Here is a 27,295-nt window from a genome sequence, read left to right on the forward strand (position 1 = left end):
AAGGATTCACACGTTCATATTAAAACCCTTTTTAAAATTTCCTTGCTTTCTTCTAAATTAATAATATTTACTCTATTATTTCTAGCTTGCATGCTTTTACGCTGATTTCAGCAAATTGTGGCCATTTTCAATAGTCCATTTGTCTAGAGCATTGGATGGAATTGAAACGTGTTTGTTTTTTATAGATGTTAACTCCTGGAATACATATACATCAGTGAGAGAGAGTTCAGTTGAATTTTTCAATGTTTAGCTGCTGGATGAAGCCTTTCAATTGACTAGAACTAGTGGAAGTGGCCAGAAATTTGTGTGACAAATTTGAATTGCTCCTTTGTCGTTCTCTTCTCTGTCAGTAACTCTTGGATGAAAAGTTTCTCACTATGAGAGAAATTAGACTTTGTATTTCCACTAGAATTAGGAAGCTGAGGGCAAAAAATACAGAACATGGAAGCAGAGAACATTAAGACTGCAGAGAAAAATAAGCTATGTGATTCTATCAAAATTCTGATTACACTGGAAATCATCCAATTAGGTCTTCAAATTGAGAATAATGGTTTTTATTTCCCACTTTTAGAAAAAAAGAGATGAAAGACAACGACAATAAAAAGTGGGATTGAGGTTTAGTTAAGAAAAAAAAGGGGGGAAGGGAGGGGAGGGAGGAGAGGAAAGGAGAGGAGAGGCCACCCTTACCCCTCCAGAGGAAACACTGCCTGCTACAAACAACTCCTGCCACAGAGTGTCTGTGGCCACTACAAAGTCTCCTGCTAAGTCTTCTTCATAGAGAGACAGGAGAGCAGGCAAGTGTTGAAAGTTTCTTTTTGGTAAGGACTGAAACAAATAGGTTTACCCCTGCATTTACCAGAAAACTAAATAAATTGTGTCATTCCCTGAATCATTCTGAGAATCACATGTTCCTTTATATTTAAAAGTGGAACTTTTATATCACAACAGGGGGTTAAACAGTCTGTATTACAATTTTAACGTTTGCATCTGTTTATTTTTCTTTGCGTGGGCAATCCTATCCATCATTAGCTCAAAAAATCTTGACATACACAGAACTGAAAACCACATGAGGAAACAACAGAAGAATAACAACAGTAACAGTTCCACCGTGGTGTTTGGTCATTTTCATGGATGTATTGGTGTTATCAAAATGGCAGCAGAGAGCAGCAAAGAGGCTTTAGTCCAAGATGGCTCATTTAATGAGAACTAATCATGGGACCTAGCATGGTAAAGACCTCCTAAGGTGAAATGTATCATCACTCTCATCCTCCAAATCATTCTCTGTAAGTTAAGCTTGGCTGCATCTTTTGAATCATTTGCAAGGATATTTTTGGTCTCTCAGTGACTCTCTCAGCAAATCAGTCCTCTAATATTTAACGAACAATGACTATATGGAGAACAATGTCATCTCAAGATGGGGACAGGAGACTGTATTTCTCTGCATTCATTCCCTCCTGTTGTCCTGCTTCCTCATTTTTCTCTACCTAAAAAGAGTCATTTAAAAAAAAAATCAAAAGTACTTACGTTCACAGGAGTCCCAGTGTATGGCCAAGACCATCCTTGTGATACTTTTTGCATATCCTGATGTATTATATTTGGCACTGAAATCAATTGGTTACTAGTCTACATAAATGCTATTCTATACAAATATTAGCAAAGGGAAGATCTGGAATATATCAAAGCAATTAACAAATTACAGTTTATCTGCTAAGGAGGTGTCAGAATGTGCAGGCAATAGCCCAATGGATGGTCACAGGCATCACATGAGACAGCATATGTATGAGGACTCTACATGACAAAGCACTTTGGACATTAAGGTCATTATTATTGTTGTTATTATGGTATAACAACTGATACACTGTGGGGAAAATAAACCCCAAGAAGGCAAAAGTTCTGGTCAGATTTAATACAAGGAATCATCTCCTCTCCATGTCTAACAGTTGGCACTTGGCAACAATAATGTAATGTATGGAGAGATGCATCTTGAGCCTATAAAATAGAAATTTGAATATACAAATATATATTATGAAGTATGGTAGGATACAAATTGATGTAAAAATATGCTTTGCTTTCCTCGTTTCATGATTTTAAAAAGCATATATTTTTGTGTTGTTGGATGTTGAAATAGAGTTAGTAAACCCTTTTGGTTATGTTTTAAGAATGTTTTCACAGTATATGTTATTACAGTGTTGGTATCTTACATGTTAAATAGCTTTCTGAAATATTTAGGATTCAACCAAAAATAACTAAACAGTAATAGAGATCACTCTAGTACCGGGTTAGGTTATATTGTTTGGGGTAGTGAGAATGGAGTGGTGGGAGCAGAAATCCATCAAGATCTGCTAGTTGGCCCATTTTGAATTAAGTGTTTGAATTGTTGAATAATCCTGATGGGTAGGATGGCCATGATATCTCCCTTGTTAATCAAGAAATGGCCTGAGGCTTCAGCTGTAGGAGGTACTATAGGACCATGGTATGTCAGGAAGATTCCTTCACTGCCTCTAGGCTAACTAGTAAGTGTGGTACAATACTTGTACCCAGATAGAATTTCTTGGGTCAGTGTTTGACAATCAACCATTCAAGATGGTGGAGCTGCTCAAGTTGAAGAGACCATAGAGTCAATAACCTAGTCTCACGAGGCCAAATCCCATGGCTTTTGAAAGTTACTCACTGTTCAAGAATACTGGGCAGCTATCTTGAAGGATAATCTTCCCATTTCTTAGGTCACGGCTGTCATGTTACTGGCCTTCATTTCAATTCCAGTTAAATTATAAAGTGCAGTATGTAATGTTGAACCTTCAGAATAAATGGAAAGAGCACAACCACCCTCCATGAAATCCCAAGTTCAAATTACTGGCAGGGTCACCATCCATATCTGAGAATGTACAGACTTGATCATCATTGTTGTCCTTGTCATCACCATCATCGTCATTAGCATCAATATCATCACAGTTGTGGTATTACCATGTCAAGTGTTGTGGCAAGATCAGAAAAACTAACATCAAGACACTGTCCAGTTTGGGTGTGTGAATATTATCCTGTGTTTCTTGGCCCATTTAGCAAACACTTTCTTTTCAGTGATAAACCTATGCCCCCCATATGGAGCATGTTCATGAAGAAAATATTCATCACACTCATCTCTTCCTTGTTCATAGTAATGATAGGGGACTTTTCTATATCCTTCTGTCCTAAAAAAGAACAAAAAAAAAAAAAAAAAAAAAAAGAAAAGGAGAGAAGAATTAAGATGAAGAATGAAGCAGTGATTTGCAAGAATCCATTATGTGCCCAGTAAATGCATTTACTTGCAAACCCATGCATGATTCTTGTCCATGAACTCAGTTAAAAGCTATTATGTATAAAAGCTTTTAGGAAGATGTACCAGACCCTTAGTGCTTTAATAAATCAAATAAAATTTATACATCACACCAATTGCATTCAAACATATACCTATCCCTTGAAGGAGGAAATGGTATATAATGGAAGCAAACTTTGGATAGCCTGATGCTCTTGCAGAGCTTAAAGAAGCTTTGTAATTTTTCAGGGTAAGATATTCGGTTCATCTGTGCTCCATTATACTTACAGTTAGGGTAGAAATATTTGATCATGAAGATTGTGGTTTAGTTACCATTTGGACAATATGATTACAATACTCTCTGAATTAAATTATGCCAATTCTTAGTAGGGAAATCCATTTCATTACTTTGATGAAGCATGGAAGGTTTTTTTTTTTATTAAATAATTAGAAACAACCCCTCCAGCAGGGATATACTATGGACAAACATACCCATTTTAAATAAGTATCTGGCAGATTACTCACTTATTAGTGAAATATAATTTCCAGGAATTCTTGTTAAGCTGTCAGCTTCTCTGAGGCTTCAGGACATTTTGTCCTTCATGACCAAATATAACCATTGAGTAGCTAGCTATCCATCAAACCCTTAGAGCAGCAGAAATGACAAACTTGCTTTGCAAATTAAATAACCACTAAACTTGTTCTGTATTTCCAAGCCACAAATCCCTGATATGCCACTGATTAAGGGAAAAATGTTCCTTCTGACATTTGACATTAGATTGTAGTAAATATTTTTCTTTTTATCACCCCTAAAAGTCACAACTTGATGTGCTGACAATAAAATGTCATGTCAGCAAAGAGCACCGGGAAATAATTGTTGCTTTATCTGTTTTTCCGATTTATGGTATTAAAATGAATTGTGATATTTTGACAAGATATCAGAATTGGAGATGCATAAAAATAATTTCCTGTGATCTTACTTGCAGTAGGTGTCATTTATCATCCCGTAGACGTGAATGCCATAGCAGGCATCCATGGCCAGAATGAAGGTAAACCACCCCGTGCTGAGATAAGAGCCAGACTGGACTCTGTGGGGGGAACAAAAACAAACAATAATGAACAAAACAAAACAAACAAAACACATACACAGAACAACAATAAAGTGTGGTGAGAAACGAGCAACCTTTTATCAAAAACATAGCACTTGTTATCAGGAAGAAGCATTAAGAAACTTGACAATCTGTCAAAGATACACACTTATTTTGAATTATCTCTGAATAATTTATAGGCATGCTCTTACTCTTACTACCTTAAGCCTAGGAGCTATGCTGTATGGAAGAGAAGCCATATGGCAAATATCTGAAGTCAAATAATCCTGCTCCCTTCGGGTAAAAAAATAATTTATTTGATTTTCCGTAAGACACAAATTAGTGCTGTATATCAGAGGACAGGTTTTCTAAAGCTGCTTGGAGCCCTGATGGAAACTGAATGATAATGGTGTTATCTTGCTTACCTGGACATATCACTTTCTTTAAGACTTGTTGGGTTTCTCAGTGTAAATTAGATGCAGTGTGTAGGTGAATTACTTGGTCTAGGAAAGCATCTGCAAAGTTTTCCTTTACTGATTTCCAGACATCATGAGACAAGACTTTTCCTTTGTAAGACCCATGTTACCAATCTTTTCAACACGTTTTTATCGAACACCTACTATGTGCATTCACTGTTGTAGATGCTGGCGATAACAGCAATTATCAAAACAACCAATGCTTCTGTCTTCATAGATTTTGAGGTGGCTGTGTTTATAAAGGTTGGCGAGAGAAGGCCTCTTTGATAATAGGAGCAAAATCTGGGGGTGGGGGACAGGGGATGGTTGTTGGCGGAGGGGTGGGAATAGGAAGAAGCTATGGTGGAACATATTGGAAAAGACAGTCTCATGCGTACAGTCTTCCAGCTCTCATCTTGGCTGCATTAAGAATGAGCCTTGAGCCTGGAACACTTCCTTAATAAGAGATAAGGAGCCCTCACAGCCTGTTCCAGGCTATTGCCTTGTGTGGGAATTCATCTTTTCTTGTTTCAGACTCAATATGTACTCCTTTGTTCTGCTTAAGTATGCATGTTACATGACACCTGACCAAACCCACTATTATATCTGTCCCCTGCCAAGAGTGGACAGGGTTCTTTGTTCTGCATCACAAGACAGGTTGCATGTAGGCCAAGGGCTCTGAATTAGCTGCCAGGAAGGACCCATTGGCCGTGGGGACCAAGGCTCACTATTGGAGCTGATCTTTTTCTGTCTCTTCTCAATGTGAGTAAAGTAATGCTCCATCCAGTGTTTGACCGTATTGTATTTTTCTTGCCGATTCAAATAAGGTACAGTGGGAAGAAGTGCTTGGATTTCTACCTTTGGTGATAGGAGACAGATGCCACTTGCTCAACAGACCATAGGAGAGGAAAGTGTTCCAGGAAGAGGAAATGTAAAGGGCAAAACCACAAATGTGGAAGTGCGCTCGGTATGTTTAAGGAAAAGATGGGAATCACAGTCACTGAAGGAGGAGAGTGGCTGATGTAGTTAAGATGTAGTGCTGACTGGAAGAGTCTGCCAAACTTCAGCAGCTCAAGGGAGCATTGGATGAAAAGCTGGATCTCCATGCTTGGCTTTAGTCAAGGGGACCCAATCCATCTAAATGAATGACTGCCTATCTCCTTAATGTCTTTCCATAGGGGCATTGGGTCTTGCCAGGTTATCTGGCAACTGTGGAGCACCATTTCTAAAAAAGACTAAATGTTGTACCTTCCATTTAGACTTCCTGGCATATGGGAGCATAGCCAGCTCTTCTAGAACCTGACACGTAGCCACTGATAACCACTCTCTAGGTAGAGCCCACCAGCCAGTAGATGCTGCCCACTGATGTCCTATATTGTGGATACAGTTCTCTAGTACCAAACCATCGGTGTGCTATAATTAGAACCCCGAATCCTTTGATTCTTTTTTTTTAAACAGGCATCGTTTAGTACCAAATTACTTACAACACGTAAGAAGTTCAGGAGCAATATAAGCTCATAGTGGGGGTTGGTAACTGGATTTTCTCACTTTCATTTTAATTGACTTGGATGATTTGTAAGGAGAGAAAAACCCAGTCCATATATATATCCATCCCCTCTGCTCATTTGCCACTGAGTCTGAAATCCACTATGTAAGTTGTCTTTCTTTGTATTTCCTGGTGTACGTCCTAAATGGGAAATATTCCAGAAACAGGACCACATTGAGTTACATGCACTTTCCTCTGTGATAAGAAGAGCAGCAGCCGCATGGGTTAGGAATGGGTGCCAAATGGGTGGGAAGATGTACCAGAGGGAGGTGAAATACACTCAAGAGCAACTTTGCTTATTATACAACTTAACTTGTGGTCCATCCTGTGTTCTGGGGTCTGAGGGGGAGCAGCAATGATGAGAACTGCTTAAAGCACCATCTGCTTAAAAGTCCTTATTTGAAAACTGGGAGAGATCAGAATAGGCAAGAGTCTTGATTAAAAGCTCCCAAATCGAATCTAGAAATTTTGTCTGCGTGCTGAATTTTTTCTGGTTATATTCCTACTTGAATTGTATACACCATTTACTCTTCTTGCCTTCTCATTCTATTTTTTCAAGCTTTCTACCCTCTCTTTCTTCATTACTAGGCTGACCATGCACTAGCAGAGATCAACTAAACATTACAGCATTTATTTGTACATGAGGAGGAGAACAGATCTCACTCATTCACCCATTTATTGGTATTTTTAACAGACATTTATTGGGATCCTATGCTAGAAGTTAGTGATGAATACTTTCTTAAAGAATATATGGTCTAGTAGCACACCTGTTAAAACAATCACAATACAGTTTAACAAAACACAATCCCATGTGTTCCAGAGTCAGTAGAGAATAGGTATGGAATTGAGAATGTGGATATCTGGTTTCACATTCCAGGTTTGCCACTATCAAGCCTTGGAAAACATGTTTATCTTAATTTCCTTGTCTCTAAAATGAGATGGTTGGACTAAGTCACATCTAAGGTTTTTTCCAATTTTAAAATCAATTGCTTCTGTGATCATCACCCTTAATAGCTTTACCCATTCTACAGTAACATGCTCCACACATGTTGAATGTATAATTAATGTACACCTTAATCAGTGAGATCACATTTAATGTCCACTTCTGCGGTGGGTCTGCCACTAAATGCCTAAGGCATATATAAAAATGGTGCAAAGTTTTTACCTTGCAATGGTAGTGGCTATAGCCACTAAACTTTTGGAGGAAGGAGCTCCGTATTTCCTTCTTTCACACTACTGCTCATGGAATGTGCTGGAATGGATGTCCAAGACCAAGGACACAACTAGATCGTAGTATTGAGACTAAAGCTTAGTTTGAGAGAAAAAGTAAACCTAAATTAGGGCAAATTTTCTTTTTATGTGTTTTTCTTGGGAGTCAGTTTGGCCTTGGAATTGCTAACTGTTAAGGCCAAGATAATATTATAACTCCAGAATAAAGGAAGGAAGATCATTTGTGTGACATATGGACCTCTATTCTGCAAAAGAACTCTCCTGGCTCATTCTGGTTCAACTTAGTTGAGAGCTGAGCAACAAACCTTCAGAACAGAACCCAAGGATAAATAGGATGCAACTGTCGAAGTGGGTCCTCTACGTATCTACCTTCTCTCTACCACAGGAAAAGAAGGTCAAGAATTTCAGAGTTTGGCACCTGGTTAAATATCTTTCCATGTTACCAACTACTAAGGAAAATTTACCATGTCTCTGATACTTAATTACCTTTAAGCCTAACCTGATTTATTTTATTTCTGGATAGACAGATCATAATTGCCTGAAAATCTTCAAGCAAGCTGTGTTGCATTTGATTCAGGCTGAGGGGGCTCATACTGCTTAAGTGTCCTGTCCTAAAAACAGCACTTTAATTAGACAGTTGCATTTTCTCTCTCTGGTTCCTCTGATAAATTTGGGATGTGAAATCATGTGAGGTTTCCTACCCATGTCGGTGACTGCAAAGTGGTTTCTTCTCAAAATGCTTGGAGTTAATGTCATCTAAAGATACTCGCAGTGGCATAATGGCAACTGCTAGATTAATCCAAGAATTCTGAATAATTGCCCTGGTGATCTGGGTCTCTAATGGAACTCACTGGGCCTGGATGGCACTGGCCCTGGGAATTTTTGTAGCTACACCATTCCAAACTCTCCTGCTGTGTGGATGTACTAGAAATAAGGATATATAAATTTTACTCAAGTAGACCTTTTGAGGTTCAATAAAAACAACAAAAAGACTTTAGCTGACATATGTGAAATTGTTTATGCTTTTCAGATAGAAGAGAACTAGTAATAACTATAAGATGCTTTAAAAAATTCCTAAAGGGTCTCCTCTGGGGCCAAATATTGTCTTGTAATTTGTCACTTGTGCACGCAGCCCTAACTATGTACCAGCTGGCCATCAGCTCTAGCACTTTTTATACCTTCTACATTTGGGGATCGATAAAAACAATTATTGTCATCTACAAATAAACAATCAAAATTCCCATAGGGATGATAAGAGAATTTAAGCCCCTAATTCAATACAGTAAGAAAGCTTAAATTAATGTGGCAGAATAATGAGCCGTGCAGAGAAAAGTAAAGGCAGGAGTGTTAAGAGGAAGCTATCAATCATTTGTTTCCACTGGCCACACTTTACATCCCATTGCTCCTTGGTAATCAAGATACTTACTACTTGGAAACTACTTAAATTTACTTGCTCATCTCTTGGAAAAATGATGCTGTCAACACCTTGATATAGCACATGCTTGAAGGCATATCATTTAAAATATGATCTTTCATCTAGTTTATTACCAATAAAATATAAGCTACCTTGCCCCTTGATGTTTACTTACTGTTTCTTGATGTCTAAAGGTCATCACATGCCCACAGGGATTCGTTGTCTGTCAAGCTATCCTTATTTTTACCAATCTCACTATCTTTGGCTGTCAGCATGCTTCATTCACCTGTACTTTTGCTTCTGAGCATGTTCTCTCATCTTCTCATTTCTGCACATATTGTGAAGCATTTTTCCCCTATTACCTGGCAAGCTGGAACTTTCTAATGAGTGAGATTTCCCTTTTGGCTAATTTCAGGGGAGGAACTGAAGAAACTAAAATGAATACCCTTCAAAAGAAAACTGGATTAAACTGAATCTACTATGTATTCATAGGATGCTCTGCTAATTATTGAACACCATTAGCTCAGTGACTTGGGTTCTGAACTCAAGAAGCTTATCTTTGATGGATGAAATAATAGCACTTTCTCTATGTCAGGGTTTCTCAATCTCAGCACTGTTGATATTTTAGATGAGATAATTCTTTGTTGGGGGTGTGTGTGCTGCTCTGTGCGGTAACTTCTTTTTGATATCTCACCAGATTCCCCTCTGTTCCAAGATCACCTGTGCCCTAAAAGGGTAATAGATTTCTCAATTCCCCAGTGCCTACACTTGGCTTAGAGTAGTTTGCCTCAAAGATGTCCCTGATCCTAAAAATTCAGGTTATCCCTATCTACAGTTCCCATTCTGCCCACTCTGTTGACTGTCCCACTGGTTTTCCTCATTCAGCCAAACATCTTATTCTTTCTCTTTACTAATCTATCTGAAGCCATTCACATTTGGCTAATACTAAATCATCATCTCACCTTCTAATACAGCCCTAGGAATCAGCAAATTCACTTGGCCTAGGCCTGAAAGGCAAGTCCTGACCTGCAGTGGGGAATGTGCAATGGGAAAAGGAAAAATGTGTCAGGTAGGAGCAAGGATGAGGAGTCTAAGTTGCTTCAGTCGCTAGTTGCTTCCTCTTCATGGAAGGGTTCCTTTGGGGGTCTTTAGCTCAAACTTTGCAGCCTAAATTTTATTGTTTCTTACTCATTCCTTCTATGAACTGATGAAAACAAAGCCTGGGGCACTCCAAGCTAACATTTTAAAAGCATAATTATCATTTATCAAAGCCCAAAGGGGATCAAGACCCTCTAATAATGGAGGTTTATTGGAGAGCACAATATTGGCAGCAGCTTCTGAAATCTGCTATACTCATGAGTAAAAAGGGAATTTAAAAAAAGAATTAATCAATATTTCATGTCTTGTTTTAACACTATTGGATCTCAGTTCTCTCATCAATATACGATACTGGCAGGATAAATAAAAATAGCAAAGTAAGTTTCCATATACTCTCCTAGGGAGGAGGAATACCTGACAGAATACAGATTATTCAATTAAAAACCTTCTTTCCCCCATTTTTTCAAAGGCCCACGGATAATGAAAGAACGCATTTTAACAAAGAGACTGGGCAAGAAAAACAGCTGATGATTATCAGTAGCACCTTGGGATTCAATCTAATATTGTGAACCAGTCTAATGGAAGCAGAGCTCAAAGTGTGGAAACAATTTCAGCTGTCCCCAAGTCATATATTTTTGTATATTATTCGATAGTCAGGAGCTATGGAAATACTCTGGAGTTTTCCCATTATATTAACACTGTATATTTGTACTATCTATCAATGGTACATGCCCAGCAAATCTTTAGGCAGCAACAAGTTTCTGCAAATGGAGCAGCAGAATTCTTGATGTTGGCTTGAATCACTTGTAAATGGACATACACTTCTCAAATGGGTGAAAATATCATATTGTGGACAGTGATTCTTAAGAGAATGCATCAAATGAAAGAAATCTAGGCCTGAAAAGTAATGAAAAATGGACCATGAGTAAATGGAGAAATCCCAATCAGCAAATATGATGCCTGGGCTAATCAGTAGGCACTTGGACTGTGAATATAACAAATAGTTTTCCTGCCATAGAATCAACAGGACTCTCTGGCTCGTGATGAATGCAGTGAAATTGTACAAAAGGAGCATAATAAGAAACGACTGTGTTCTTTCCAAAATGTACATTTAAAAGTAAAATGGTACAGCTCCCAAAGGTATGATTTATGGCTGCTGTAGAAATAGAAGATACCACTCACAAAAATTACTTTGTTCATTCATCTCAGAAATTAAAAGGCTATTTTGCTCTTGCCCTTTGGCTTTTAAGCCCCTTCAATTGGAAATGTTGATTTCTGGAGTTTCATTCACTTTCTTAAATGAACAATGTAACCTCAGGAATGTCAGGGATGGACGGTTAGATCTCGTTGGCCCACTTCATTAAGGCCAGTCTGGCTCCTTAACCATATACTATTGACCGAATGGTATTCCCTCCAAATTCTTATGTTGAAGCTCCAATGCCCAATTTGATGGCATTTGGAGATGTGATTTTGGGAAGGTAATTTGCTTTACACTAGGTCAAGAGGACGGGCCCTCATGATGGGATGAGTGCAAGTAGAGGAGGAGGAGGAGGAGGAGGAGGAGGAGGAGGGGGGGGGAGAGGAGACCACAGAACTCTCTTTTTTCTGCATCATTTGAGAACACAGTGAGAAGGCTGTGAACCAGGAAGACAGCTTTCACCAGAAACTGTCCATGCTGGCACCAAGATCTAGGACTTCCAGGCTCCAGCACTGTGAGAAAGTAAATTTCTGTTGTGTTCAGTCTCGGGTATTTTGTTATGGCAGCCCAAACAAGCTAAGACAATGGGCATCTCTCCCACAAACCTAAACTCCCCACTGTATTTTCCAGGACTACTCGTGAACTCCCATCTCATCATATGTGTTCATTTTTTGAGCTTTAAACATATCTTGTACATGCCAGTTTTTGTCTTTTTACTCATTTTGCTGATATACACATTCCTTCTTCCTGAAATGCTCTCTCCCACGTTCCCTTCAGTTTCTAATCTCATCAAGCTCATTCTGCTTACTCTCCTCCAGTCACATGTGGGTGTGAGGCACAGTACGACAGCCTGGGAAATACCAAGTTGCCCCTGATCTCAACTCAGGGTCAAGTGGGGGAGACAGGCTTAATGACCACATTCACCAATCGAGCTATCAAGGAGGTAATTTCCTTAAAGTGCTGTGGGACTACCGTGGGAAGAGCAACAGACACAGCTGAGGGGAATTGGCGATTCCTTTCCCAGCTAGAAGTAAGAGCTGGGCTGTGGATTAAGGTGAAATGAGAACACCAGGCAGAAAAAGGAGAAGGAAGAGACTCTCAAACAGAGGGAATGGCCTCTGTAGTTGCACTGAGGTATGAGAATAAAGGGAATACAGAGTAGTTCTCATATGTCCTCTAATCTGGAATGGACCTCAAAACATCATGTGTTTGTTTATTTTCATAATAGATTATTGGTTAGAGACAGGATACATACATAACACTGATTTATTTTTCTTCCTTACATTATGCTTTGAAATATTAGAGATATCTTGATGTTCTATATAGTTAGTCTTTTCAGATGATGGAAATTTATGGATCTGGAGGAAAGTATCTAGGGAAAAATTGGCAGAATTATGTTTTTTCCTTCCTCATTAAATTCCTCATTAATTCAGGATTGAGAACAAATGTAAACAATATATGACTAAGAATAAAAACAATTAAAATATGTGTGATGATAACAGATGTACCCAGTAGTGTCTGTCTGTGTTATAAACTAAGTTACAAGTCCTGAGCAAGCAGCCTTCCTCAATACCTACCTGGAGGCTCTCGATCTATGCCATTTTAAAGGGCAACACTTTTGATATAAACATTGAAGTTACTGGATTTTTCTGATGAATGAAAATTTAAAATGTGAACCTTTTAAAATACGTTTCAGCTCTAGAGACACTGAACTAAATGACCTCGAAAGCAACATCTCCACCAGCAAGTAAAGCTTCTACAGGAAGAGATGCTACTGTGTCCCCTTATAACCAATCTCTGTCTCCAAACTCTGTTGTTTGCCTTGGACCTCTGCTTTCCCTAATGGCCCATAATTTGGAAGACATGAGAAGTTATGGACAGCCTGTGTAGGTTCTACTTTCAAACTATTCAAGCTACCTTAGAGGCCCTTGTCTCAATAACCATAGATTTTTTTTTTTCATCTTTCCTGTATTACATTGTATTGTTCATTCCCTCCCAGAACATGGCTTGCTTGTGAGTGCAGTAACTTCCCTGCCTCACTGACTTTGGACTTGGCAAATGACTTGCTTTGACCAATGGAACAGAAGTAGTATTAATAGTTCCCAGTAGAACATTTAAAAAGCATCATGTGGCTCCCATTTCTTACAAGTCTTCCCTCCATCATAGGAACAACACATCCCAGGAGGGGGTGCTTTTTAGCCCAGATCCTGGGATGAGGTAACGCATGCAGCAGACATGGGCCCAAAACTGGAGCCAAGTTCAGCTAAGCTTAGCAGAGTTATAGCTGATCATAACCTGTGAGTAGGAAATAAGTGTTCTTATAAGCCATTGAGTTTCAGGGTTATTTGTTATGCAGCAAAGAGCTGACTAAACTTTTCTTTTTATTATTAATAATAATAACTGCTACCACTCATGGAGCATTTATCTGTATGAGACATTGTTCCAAGAGCTGTGTATAGGTCATGTCATTAAATCCTCACATCAACCCCAACCTATGGGGGGGTATTAATATCCCCATTAAACAAATGAAGCTTCAGGGAGTTATAAATGACTTACCCAAGGACAGTTGACACCAGAAAATTCAGGTTCTTAACTAAACTCTTTCTCAGTCGTGGGTCTCAGAATCGCCCAAGGCGATCAGACACCACTGTCTGATAGGACAGTAATCAAAGAACTTCAAGTCTTCAGATTCTATTGTTAACCCTCTAGGAAATCTTGAACATGCCACTTCTTGGGCCACAATTTTTTTTTTTTTTTTGATGGCAGAACAAGAATAGCATAGGTAGGCTTAGGGTCTTTCATCACTAAAGTTCTGTAATAGCAGTCATGGTAACATAGCCCATGCTGGAGGGTACAGCTGTATATTTTAGTATAGAGTTACTACCACCACTTTATAGATTTGTATTTATAACTTCAGGATTCAAAACAGTTTTTAGAATTTCAGCCATGGTCATGTTCAAACAATAGCTGTATGCCACAGGTGCAGATATATGCATCAACTTTAATATTTTTATATTTTTTATTGTTTTTATTCCTTTTTGAGAGAGAGAGAGAGAGAGAGAGAGAGAGAGAAAGACAGAGCATGAGTAGGGGAGGGGCAGAGAGAGAGGGAGACACAGAAGTCAAAGCAGGCTCCAGGTTTTGCGCTGTCAACACAGGGCCCTTTGTGGGGCTTGAACTCACGAACCGTGAGATCATGACCTGAGCCAAAGTCGGATGCTTAACTGACTGAGCCACCCTGGCGCCCCTGTATCAACTTTAAAAAAAACATGAAGGCACAACTTCTGAAATAATGATCAAGTTCCTAGATCTACTTCATTCCCCAGACATGGCTTTCAGCCCTTAGGTTCTATAACCTTTCAATAAATTCTTCTCTTTGGCTTGTGTCTGCTGGAGGAGGAGTCTGTTACTTGAAACCAGAGATATGATGTTGGATTGGTTGACTTATAAGACCCTTTCCAAAAAAATGAGTCTATTAAAAACTCTAGGTATAATTAGGGGCTTTACTTCTAACTAATCTTTAACTCTTATTAACAATCACTATTTGATCTGATCCTAGTTATACTTTGGCTTAAGAAATTGCTTCTTTCTAACTTACCCTTCAACTTATCTTGAAATCATGCCCTTCCTAAATTGATGTGGGCTTCAGTATTCTGAATGCTAATCACCTTCCTCTACCCAAGGCATAGGTCCCTGTTCCACTGCTAACCTGATAAAGGTAATTAATAGGAGGTTTTGACTTTTTCTTCTAGTTCTCTTATCATCCATTTTTTCTGCATATACTTTCTTTAAGACTGAAGCAGAAAAAAAAGTAAAGATTGTAATCAGGTAGGAGTACATCTAAGTAGATAAAAGCCCTTTCTTTCCTACTTTTCATTTTTTAAAACAGAAATGAAATGAGTCACTTTCCCTTAGCTTTTTGACTTAACTGGAACTTGAATGAAACCAACCAACCAATATTTCCTCAAGAAATAATCCTAGCACAGAATCAGACTCAAACTTGCTTCTGACAAAAATGCTTTCTGAGCCCTTGTTTCTCTTTCAAAATGAAAATTTGTGTTTAGAAATAACTCTTAGACAACTGAAAGTTTTAACAAGGATTGAAGACAGAGATTTGAGGTTATTTCACACCACTGAAGGAAAGTGGATATCCAACCTTCTTGCTAAAGCCTACAATACCGCTGGGATTGTCAGTAAACCAGCCTCAGCCAGGGCCTAAGCAATCAGCTATACATAATTGTGAAATTTAAAAAAACACAAAGTAGCTCTCACATTCTTCTGGTTAAGAAAGACGAATTTTGCTACCTATCTGAAGCTATTACCACTTTTTTGACGGAGTTAAATGGCTCAATAAGTCCTGAAATAAATTATTTCATGTGGCATATTTATTTTTAATAGGAAAAGCTAAGCAGTATCCCCATTTCCCCCATCTATTAAAATTGTTTTTATCTGGCTCACTAAAGAAGGATAATTCAATTAGAAAAGGTCAGAAGCAACAACTAACATACAGATCTCCAGGCACTGATAAGTTTTGTTTCTAAGAGAAGGAGGCCTATTTGTCAGTTTTCCAACAGGCTGAAGTCACTGACTACCTTACATAGCACCTTTGGAAATGATAGGCCATCACCTGTGTATCCAAGCAGGCACTCATCTAGTTCTACTCTAGCATGAGCAAATCCCTCGAAAGGGAGTCTGTCTGCTGTGGCAGAACACCTAAAGTCAAATGATGTGGTGATGGAATCTTCCTTGAAACAGTCAAAGCTACTGGAGTCTCACCTATAAACCAGCTTTTGCCCACTAAGGTAGAAAGTTATCCCAATTTAATTTTGTTCAGGAATTTCAGTCCTAAAAAAAAATCCATTTTTCTCTCTATTCTTGAGACAGGATGTGGTTTGAGAGGAGAACATTCTTACTGTGAAATCTAATCCAGATTTTCCAGTTGAGCTAGACTCCCTGCTTAGTGAAGTGAATAATTTCTTTCACGGAGGTGGTGTTTTTCCCATAGTGTTGCCACACAGCTTGGCCAGCAATCTATGGGGGAAAGGACCTGTGTGTGTTGATTACAGTAAATTCACACATGGGAATAAGTCTTTCTGTGCATACTCTCTCCACACCAGAGCTTCCCCCATACCTGTATCTCCAGAAACTTACAGAACCAGGGTATCCTCTCTTCTTTTTCGCAGTAACTTACTCTACCCATATAAGGAAAAAAATCAGGAATATAAGGAAGAGAGAAGATAACGGCAGTAATTCCTTTGTTCCAGTCAGAAGAGAAAACTTTCAGGTGTCTCCAGAATTCTCATAGCCCATATTTTCATTGATCCAGAGTAGACAAAATGCCATAAAGAGAGAACTACAACACAGAGCTAAGGCAATATATCCTAGAAAGGGCCAGGAAGAAAGAAATACAGAGTACAACTCAGAACTTGAGTTCTAATTTTATCGGATTGAAATGTGAGAGTGTTATCTCCCCGGATCTCCCTACATTGCAACAGTGGCACAATGTCAGAAAAAGAAATCTCCACACCCAAACTATAAAGAGAAGGGCAGAGGAAACAGTTGAAGATATCCTCCACCTGGCATATTTGTTTTCATCAACTGTTGATAACACTTTGAGCCCATGTTTCTGATCCCTGACATTTTAACTAAAGATGTTGCAAGGGAGTGACCAGGAGTGAGAGCTACAGAATTCTGGAAGCTGTTGGATAGTGACAGCAGATGGACAGAATCACCAGCCTACTCGTATTTTTGGAGCCTGTTTATTGGGTTTCATCCATTCTTCTTCCATTCCCCTTAATTCTGCTTAGTCCTGAGGGTCCAAAATCATGTCAAAAGGATGAAGAGAACTACCACATTTGCTTTTTGTAGAAGGGAAATACAAGGCATGAAATTCTGCCTTACCCCAAAATAAGAAAGTGATTTGAAGGTAGAGCTGCCTTCCTTCCTCATGAACTGGACAAAGACAACTGGTGAGTGATGCTGACGAACCGGGTTCTCACCAGCTCTCTCCCCATCATTGCTGCACCAACCCAATCCTGTGTTCCTGGAGCTGAACCCTTTTCTCCTTCCTGAAAAACCCTTTACTGTCACCGGAGACCAAAATCTCCCAAAAGTTCTGAGTACACAGTCTATTCCTTCTCCAAGGGGCATCCTTTCTTTTTATTTTATCCATCAGTGCCACAATACCCAGACCCCACCATCTATCCCCCACTGGAGCACTGGCCTCCATTTCCTAGTGATAGCCCTGATGCCACCCTCCTTGGAGGCCTTCTTTCCAGTCTTCTCCACCCTTTCCCAGGCTCCATTTCCCACTACTGCTCTGATAATGGATTCTGACTTTATTGTTCTGAGGATATGGTCTGAGTCTTCATATTTATTTTAAAAAATAAATAAGAAAAAGAGCCTTCCTAGGTGATTATAGTGTGATGTGTGCAGCCAGGGCTGAAAATCACTGCTATAAATGGTAGTTAGGTTTGAGGATTCTATTAGAAGTTGAGTTCCACTTTATTATAAATTAAATTAGCTTTTGAAGATTGGCTTGGAAATCTAACCACTATTTTTAAATTTGTTTCTTTAGCAAAATGTGTCCCAATTTATAAATAGCTGACTTGCAAACCAACTGCAAACTTGCCTGTGAAGGGATACGGGTTAGCAAAAATGTCCCATCTTAGATAACTATGTCTGGCACACAGTAGGCACTCAATATGTCCAATTTAATGGAATACATTTTGGAATGAAGGATGTTCCTAAGTAGAAAATTGCCAATATTTTTTTCCCAGGGAATTTTAAACAGTTTGCCAATGTGTTCTCATTGATGATGTAACAGAGAGGCTTACTGATATGCCTATGGATACACCACACGTCCGGGATGTGGCCTAAATCACCACTCAAAATTTGGTAAGTCTCACACACATCCCTTGCAGCCATTTACCTCCAGAATCAGGTCCCCCCACCCAGCTTTACTGAGATATTAATGACATATAACATGTGTAAGATTAGTGTACATCATGATGATTAGATACACATACATATTGTGAAAAATGATTCTCACAATAAGGTTAGTTAACATCTCCGCGTCTTACATTATTACAATTTGTGTGTGTGTGTGTGTGTGTGTGTGTGTGTGTGTGTCTGTGTGTGTGTGTGTGGTGATAACATTTAAGGTTATCTCTTAAAAGTTTAAGGTTAAGTTTAAGGTTAGTCTCTTAAAAGTTTTCAAGTATATAATACAGTATTATTAATTGTAGTCACCACAGTATGCATTCGATTCCTAGATCTTACTTACCTTTTAGCTGGGACAGAATCAGGTTTTAAACCCCTTTTTCTAGTCAGTTGACCCATAGCTTAGCCAGAATTCTGATTTCATCTATCAGGACTGAACTGTGCTCTGTACATTTTATAAATAACAAATCATAGCAAAGGGCTGTCTACATGTAGTGTGCTAAAGAAAAGAGAATAAATGAACCCACAGTAGATATATCAACATCAAGAGGCATAGTCACTATTAAATCCCTGAAATCATAAGATAAAATATCAGTTTAACTAAATTAATTTCAGTCTCTTGAATTTTCACTGCAAAACAAACTCAGAAAATTAAGAGTGTCATTTATATCTTCCTGGTTTGGTAAAGCACATACTTAATGGAATCTCATGGCAATTAATGTCTTAGGTCATAATACAGGCACAGGCAAGACTCAGGCACCTCTCCTACTGGTATGGTCTCCAGTTTCACAGTCAACAAAACCCAGAAAGTGACATTTGCATACTAGCCTCCCATAGGAGAGCGTCCTTAGTCTTCTGTCAGCACAAAGCTCTTTCAATTATGTTCAGACTGAGAAGTGCCATTTCATTTATCAGAAGGCCATTTTCCAGTTTTTAAATGGCTTTGGACCTGCCACTTCTCTGAGTAACCCTGACTAAAGAGCATTTGCCATTCACCTTGGACTGGGCTTGTAGCAATCCCCCATGACTAGCATTCTGTTAATATGGCTAATGTCTTCAGGATGGTGCCATGACTTACTGAGGCTTCCTAAAACCCAAGCTTGCAACTGATGATTCGTACATTGTAAGAGAAGAAAAACTAAGTGCTCACAACTGTGGTGCTGCTGTGAATGCTGTTTCCTTCTGCTTGCTCATGGTTCAGGAACTAATGATGATATTAATGCAGCCAAGAGGTATATCAGGTAGTAGATGGCTCCAGCTCCTGAATTATTTTATTTTTTTTTGGATGGTGGCACCATTGTTCTCCAAGCTATGTGCATCACCCTTGACTTTTCCCTCTCCCTCATCTTTCATGTCCCATTAGGTACTGAGTCATGTCAGTTCTTCCTTCATGTTATCTTTCCTGTTTCTTACTTTGCATCCCACTGCTACTTGAAAACCCTGGGTAACAAAGTGGCTTGGATGTAGGCCTCAGATAACATATCCACCCATTGTGGTATATCTATGAAATCCATATTCACCTTTAACAGAAGGCAATGAGGTGGTGACTGTGCTTGTAGCAGCAGTGGAAAGGAGCCCAATCCCAAGGAGCCACCATCAATACCCAAGATGTCCCTTCACAATCTTGGCATTTTCTTTAAAATCATGGAAGGGCTTAAAAAAATATATGTATATATATATATTATATATATATATATATATATATATATAATATATATATAATATATATATGTATGTGTGTGTGTGTGTGTGTGTGTGTGTATATATTTGGATAACGCTCAAGTATTTCCATGGAAAAAGATGTTTTCCTATCTCCCTATCCAATAATTTTCTCTAGTCACAGGTGACTTTATTGTGGAAACAGCCTCTATGTATTTCCCAGTGAGGTGTTGGAACTGAGAAAGTGCAAGCTGGGTTAGACACAAAATCAATATTCTTTGATTCAGTCTCTGCTCTTCACCATGGCACTTCCCCCATCATCTCTTTCAAGCAGGCAATGCAACAGGAAAATCAGATTTTTCTCTAATCAGGGGTAAGGAGTGATTTTCAGCTTTGTGATTGATAATCAAGGAGCTTCAAAGAACTCAGTGTTGGTTAAAATATTGCAGCCATTCAAATCCTGGGTTCATATTGCTTCACGCCGCCAAAATCTTCTTTTGATTTTTCTTTTTCCCTTTGTGCACCACTACAGAAGTAGTAGTATTTTATAAGCATGTTAAGCATTGGCCTAGCACTGTTCAGCGGAAGGATCTTTGAATAGATGAATGGATGAGTTAGTTTCTCCCAACAATTCACCTTTAGACAATGTGCTTCTTTGAAGGGAACAGTGGTGCGTGGAGGGGAGGGAACCACTTTTCTACTGATAGGCATTATTTTCCTCTAACATACGTGTTTCCTTTTTTTGGCATTCATCACATTATAGAGTCACTCAGGGATGTATAATCTTAGCAGTTTCTTTTTGTCTTGAAAGAAAATACAAGCTGGATTTGGTTAAAGAATTGTATTTTGTGCAATTTGTGCTTTGGACAAAGGTATATTCTTTTTATGTTTATTCTACCCAGCATGTGAAAATACAATTAGAAAAAAAAGCTGGCAACTTATTAGCTTATTTGTAAAAAATCATTTTGAGTAGTAAGTTCCTGAAATATTTGGGACCATTATTGCACCTTGAAAGTACTGAAATTTAAAGTTTCAGGGCTAAGAAATGCACTAACTAATGAAGGATTAAAAAAAACCCATATATTTAGCACCTAAGGAGGGAGTTATTATATATAAACCTGGAGAAAAGATTCATTTAATTTATGTTCCACATTTTAGGAGCACATCGTTGCATAATACCGGGGAAAGACAACACATAGGCCTTTATTTAACAAACAATATGCAATTATTCAACAAACACTAAACACATCAAGTTGCCTGCTACTAGTTTGGCCCTGCACAAAGTATTTTGCCTTTTACTGTTGAGTAATCTTTGTATTAGAAGGGAAAACATGTAAGCATTTTTGTGTGTTTTTATGCCTGAGCTTTTAGAAGATCTGTGAAGTAGTCTGTCTATAATCATGTGGCATCTCTCTGAATAAAAGGTTCTGTGGTTTGGGAAGGAATTTGTCTCCAAAGGGACCTTAACACCCCATTTTCCCCCTTAATATTGGACCATAAAATGTCCAATATCATCCCAACACTGCTTCAAAGTGTTAAAAACGAAATCAATAGTCTTCAACCCTCTTCTTGGGATTCTAGATCCATAATTCACCCAGCTCTGTTTCCTCTCTCCCTCCAGGCCTTCATTCCTGTCACCTCACTTTGTGCCCAGCGTCAGTGACAATATGCTCATGGAGAAGTGTGGTGATTCTCCTGTCTGGGATTCTATCATTTCCTTCTTCCCTGACCTGACTTTGGTGACCCCCTGTTCTGTGGCGAACTGGAGTGACAAGAGCAAGGAGTTATTGCTTCTAAGCAGAGTAGGCTGTCTGCACCGTTAACCCTCTGGAGCAAAGAGCAATCATGTTTACTCGGAGCGAGGAAAAATGGAGACACTTGAAGCCTCATCAGTAAAGAAAATAGAGCTAACAGGGGGATTCATTTATAAGCTCACTGACAACCAGTTAGCACTGTGTTTGGGTTTGTCTTTCTTTTGGCTATTTTATAAAAAAATATTTCAAATTAAGAAAATAAAATCCTATGATAATTCCCATGTTGCATAAATTGTTCCAGAGCCCAGAAAAATATGGAACATTTCCCAATTCATATTACCAATCCAGCATCACAGTGATACTGAAACCTGGAAAGAGCCAAAAGGGGGTAGGAATGAAAAATGACAGTACAATTACACTTATAATTACAGACTCAAAAATCCTCAATTAAAACCCAACCAACTGATCTTAGCACTAAATTAAATAGTCATACTCCTATGGCCAAGCAGGTTCTATTCCAGGAGTGCGAGGATAATTTAATATAAGGAAAGCTATTAATATGGCATTCCTCAAGTGTGTTAGACTGAACGAACCCTAAGTCAATGGGATACTAGTAAGTATTATACGAAGGAAGGGGGAACATGCAATGTTTGGAAATATAATGGTGGGTTTAACAAAGTTAACTGGATTGTTTTCTTTGTATTGAGATATAATTGACACACAGCACTGTATAAATTTAAGGTGTACAGCATTAATGACTTGACTGGATATGTTGTGAAATGCTTAGTTAACATTCATCATATCATATCGATACACAGCACACAAATGTTTCTTTTCCTTGTATGAGAACTCTCAGGATCTATTCTCTTAGCAGCTTTCAAATTTACCATACAGCAGTATGGGGTGTGCGTGTGTGTGTGTGTGTGTGCATGTGTGCGAGTGTGTGTGTAATTTTTTAACTGAATTTCTTAACTGCCAAATTCAGACTTCTCAGCATCTTTCACATGATAGTGAGCTAATGAATCTGTAAGAAAAGAATATGCTATGCAACATTTCCCCAAGTTATTTGAACAGATGACAATTTCCTCCCTCCCTCAATTTTTTTCATGGACCAGCCTGTGGAAAAAGTGTTCTCTGGAAAAACATTTTTGGTGGATCCTACATTAAGTTAATTCACTGTGTCAATCATTCAAGAAAACAAACACTACATCATTTCTTCAACAGATGCCAGAAAGAATTTGACAAAATTCAATATTCAATCCAAATAAAATTTTAATCTAGGACTAAAGAGATATCTCCTAACATAATAAAGAACACCTCTCTTAAACGAAGGGTCAGCATCACAAGTAATGGTAAAAGGTTACAAAATATGTGGCATTAAAATGAAGAACAAGTGGGGGCACCTGGGTAGCTCAGTCAGTTAAGCATCTGACTCTTGGTTTTGTCTTGGGTTGTGAGTTCGAGCCCCACATCAAGCTCTGTGCTGACAGAATGCAGCCTGCTTGGGATTCTGTCTCCCTCTTTCTCTCTGCCCCTCCCCCACTCGCTGTCAGTCTCTCCCTCAAAAATAAATAAACATTAAGAAAAATAAAAATGAAAAATCAGTGCTCCTTTAAAAGAATGAATAACAAGAAAAACATGTATGCTATTACCTTGTTTTTCTTTAACATTGGTCTGAAGATTTTAGTGAATGGAATAAAACATGAAATGTTAATGATAAGAAGAAACAGAGATATTACAACTACAGGAAAGATTGTATAAAAATTTTAGAATGAAGCTAAAAACAATTAGAATACAAGAATGTGATAAACTGGTCCAATACAAAATACATATATTTAAAAATGAAAAGTTTTCTCTCATAACCAGAACCAATAGGTAGAAAATATAATGTACTGAAATAATCCTAAAATTCATATTAACAGTAAGAATATTTTAAAAATACTACATAATAATCTTAATAAAAATTTGTGGGACTTTCAGGACTGGACTACCAGTTTCACTGACTGGGAAATATGTCCAGTCTCCCAAATGAATACATTCAAATGCAATTCTGACAAAAATTCCAGAGGTACAAAGACAATTGCAAAGGTAAAATCAACAAAGTTGGGGAAGCAACATTGGTAACACATATGAAATGCAAAGAGTTGATGTTTTAATATAAAAATTGTTCTTTAAACATCGCTGGGAAAAGGCAAACATGGAAGAAAATGGCACAGGTACATGTCTCACACATTTTCAGCGTAATGACTTGGTCTTCTTTCTGACAAATGCTCCTTCTTAGTGAGCTCTCCTCTGCCCTCTGTGTCAGTGTCAGATGCCCCCACCCTCTCCTCTGGCCTTCTCACCCAGCTTCATTCTGCTCCACCTGATACTATCTGATATAGCAGAGGTTTGTTTATTTCCTGTCTTCCTCTTCCCACTCGATTATAAATTCCATGAATATCATTTATTTGGTTAATCTCTGTTTTCCCAGGGACTAAATAATATTCATCACATAGTAGTGGCTCAATTAATATGTGTTGATTAAATGAAAAAATACCATTTAGTTTCCTCTGTTTATTTAAGTATTTCCTAAATTCATTGGACTTTTGACTCACTTAGTCTATGTGTACCTGACCTTTTAATTCATATCAGCATGTTCATGACTTTGGTTCATGTACTTAGGGCTACCTCAATGACTTAGGATGGACTTGCTGTTTTGTAATGAAATTATATTTCATATGAAGCAAGGCACTAAAGCTTTGGGTAAAAACCACATTTTAATCGGAATCTGTCACAGACCCATGAAAATTCCCATTTGTGTTGACTGATTGGCTCATTTCAATGTATCAGAAGATTCTTATAAAGGAAGTAGTTTAAAAGGAATTGTCACCTAGCAGCAGGCTGGCTGCCAAGGATAATTAGGCAAGTGGTATGCTTGGTTGGGGCCGTCACGGGACCATATAAGGTACAGGGCTGCTGAGTCAGAATCAGAGCTGTAGGTCATGGCTGTGCGGCTTGTCTCCTCCACAAGGGCACAAGTCTAGGAGGGAAGCTCAGGGCACATGGGGCCTGAAACCAGTTTTTAGTCCACTTGCCATGGTTCTGGTTGCAACAGCCCAGAGAAAGGAATGCCTTCCAGGAATCTCTCACCTAGAAGGGGCATCTTTTTCTATTAGAACAAAGTTTAAGAGTATGATAGCATTGGGCCTGAACATAATGGAAACTTTCCTTAGTAATTTAACCACTAGTTCAGAAGGCAGAGAAAAAGGAAATTATTAGCAATTCCACAGCTAGAGCATTTGTTGTCAATGAAGGGAAAAAGAAAGCTCCTGGGAAGAGCCACTATTAATTAGCAGTAAGGAGAGCAAAATGCCTTATTTTAATAAATCTCAATAAATGTAACAAAAAACAATTTTTTTAAATAAAGAGACTTAAGTGAGAATAATCTTGGAAACATGACCTTAACAAAGACTGAATAAGTTTATACTCAAAGTTAAGTTTAGTAAGATTGATGATAAGAAAGGTTCAAGTACAGAAGTACCATCTGTCCTTTTATTCATTAATTCTTACATTTAGTGAAATTCTTCCAAGTGCTAATAGGTAATGGAAAATGCAAGGAAGATGCAGTTTAGGTGAAGGGACAGTACAATGGGTTAGGTGAAGGTCCAAACAGATTCTTGGTAGTGTAGAAAATGAATTGTCTGGCTTCTACTTGGAATGTTGGAGAAGGTGTTCTATAAGAGGGATATTTATGGGTATATAAAGTGTGAACAGGAGTTTGCTTAGTAGATAAAGAAAGAGCATTCCTGGCAGAGGGATCAGTATATGATCAAAGACAGAACTTAAACCGTGGTACATTCAGGGGATGATGAAGAGTTTAATATCACCACACCATAGAGTATCTATGATTGGATAACAGAAAATAAGGCTAAGGAGGTAGATTTTGAAATGCTGGACTGTGAAAGAGTCTTTGCTACATGTGTGTGTGTATTTGGATTGTACCTTTTAAGCTATAGAGAGGTAGCAGATGCTTATTAGAAAATAATATGATTAAATTTTATGATAATAAGCCTATGTGGATTATGAATTGCATTTGGGAAATACTGGTGATAGAATGACAAGATAGGAAGCCCGGTCAAGCCATAATGAAGATGGAGACTAAGGTGCAACAAAGGATTCGAGAGAATAGAGGCCACAGCTAAGGAACATTCAAGAAGAATAGCAAGATGGATGCAAATAGATGATGCAGCAAAGAATCAAACTAAAGTTATTTCTATTTTGAAAACTAGGTGGGATGATGACACCATAATAGAAATGGAGAATCCAGAGATCACTTTATTTTAGGGTGTAAGATAACAGAGTCTGGTTTGCATGTTTTAAATTTGAGATGCCTGTGGGACTTCAGTTTGTGAAGTTCCAAGATGAATTTAGAATAGAAGTTTGGGTAAGTCAGGTCTAGATAGAGAGATCTTGAAATAATAAGATTATCAATTGTAAGGGAGGAACTGACATCAAGGAGATAAGAGGAACAAGAATGGGTGTTTAAGAAACTCCAACAATTGATGTGTCAACAGAGGGCACAAGGTCAAATATGGAGATGGAGAAGACACTGTTAGAGATGTAATTTGATGCATGATTCTTTTAGACATTTCTAGAGATGACATTTATGTTACCATTTCTCATAGAGAATATTTAAATTATGCATACTGTTCTTTCCATTAATTTTTTTAATTAAAAAAAACTATTCTAGTAGGCAGATTAGGTGCTTACTTATGAATTTCTAAGAGTGGGTGTAGTATCCAGCGTTTCCTGAACACATTTGATTACAGAACCCTTAACATCTGATGTTTTATAGAACATATTCTGCAAATATTACACCGCATACTTTTAATCTTGTGTTATGTACAGAAGCTAAATTGACAGATTCATTATAATAAAGCACTTCTTACCTATTAAAAATGAAAAACCAAATTCATCTGTTCTCATAATTCATATATTCAGCCATTCTTTAAAGACCTGTGACTTTGCAAGTCCCAGCCAATTTTTTATGTAGTTCAGAGTGAAAGTTGCAAAGATTTATGCATTAGAACCAAACATGTATGTTTATAGACTAACACCAAGTGTTCTTCTATATGCTCAACTTTTCATTTCTCATTTAACTTTTGCCCAAATTTACCTACATTATTATTATGAAATATTTCATACATATGAAGGACTAGAGGTAATGTACTCATAGGTCCATAGAATAATAAACTAACAAGCTTAAGAAATAGAGTATTATCAATTCAGATCCTAGTATTCCAATCCCATTTCCCTACCTGGGGTAATCGTTATTTTAGTTTTAGAATTTATCACTCCATTTCTTTTTTCAGTATAGTTTTACTACATGTGTATGTGTCCATGAACAAGACATTATTTGGTTTTATGGGTTTTTTGACTTTGTAGGAATGGCCTTATTTTGTATATATTCCTTTGTGACTTGTCTTTTTCACTTAATATTTTGTGAGGCTCATCTCCGTTAATGAATGTGGCTGCAGTTCATTCATTTTTTTTTTTTACTACCATAGTAAAATCCATTTATGAGTACATAACAATTTACTTATCCATTCTTTGTCAATGGATATTTGAGGTGTTTCC

At 38.0% G+C, this 27,295-nt stretch overlaps 1 protein-coding gene across 3 annotated transcripts in view; it reads right to left on the minus strand.

Moving 5' to 3' along the window:
• Positions 1–968: 968 nt before the first annotated feature.
• Positions 969–27,295, minus strand: part of ST6GALNAC3 (ST6 N-acetylgalactosaminide alpha-2,6-sialyltransferase 3) — a 535,005-nt gene continuing 508,678 nt past the window's right edge. For 2 of the 3 annotated variants that reach the window (XM_053893750.1, XM_053893742.1), the window contains exons 4-5: positions 4,273–4,380; positions 969–3,188 (exon numbers count right to left, since the gene is read on the minus strand). In XM_053893750.1, coding sequence (XP_053749725.1) covers positions 3,002–3,188; positions 4,273–4,380 — 295 coding nt within the window. In that variant the 3' untranslated portion in view covers positions 969–3,001. The remainder of the gene's footprint in view (positions 3,189–4,272; positions 4,381–27,295) is intronic. The other variant, XM_053893755.1, reaches the window with a different exon arrangement.

This window comes from Panthera pardus, unplaced genomic scaffold (assembly GCF_024362965.1).
Source record: "Panthera pardus isolate Hobbes unplaced genomic scaffold, ASM2436296v1 HiC_scaffold_11, whole genome shotgun sequence".
Taxonomy (NCBI): domain Eukaryota; kingdom Metazoa; phylum Chordata; class Mammalia; order Carnivora; family Felidae; genus Panthera; species Panthera pardus.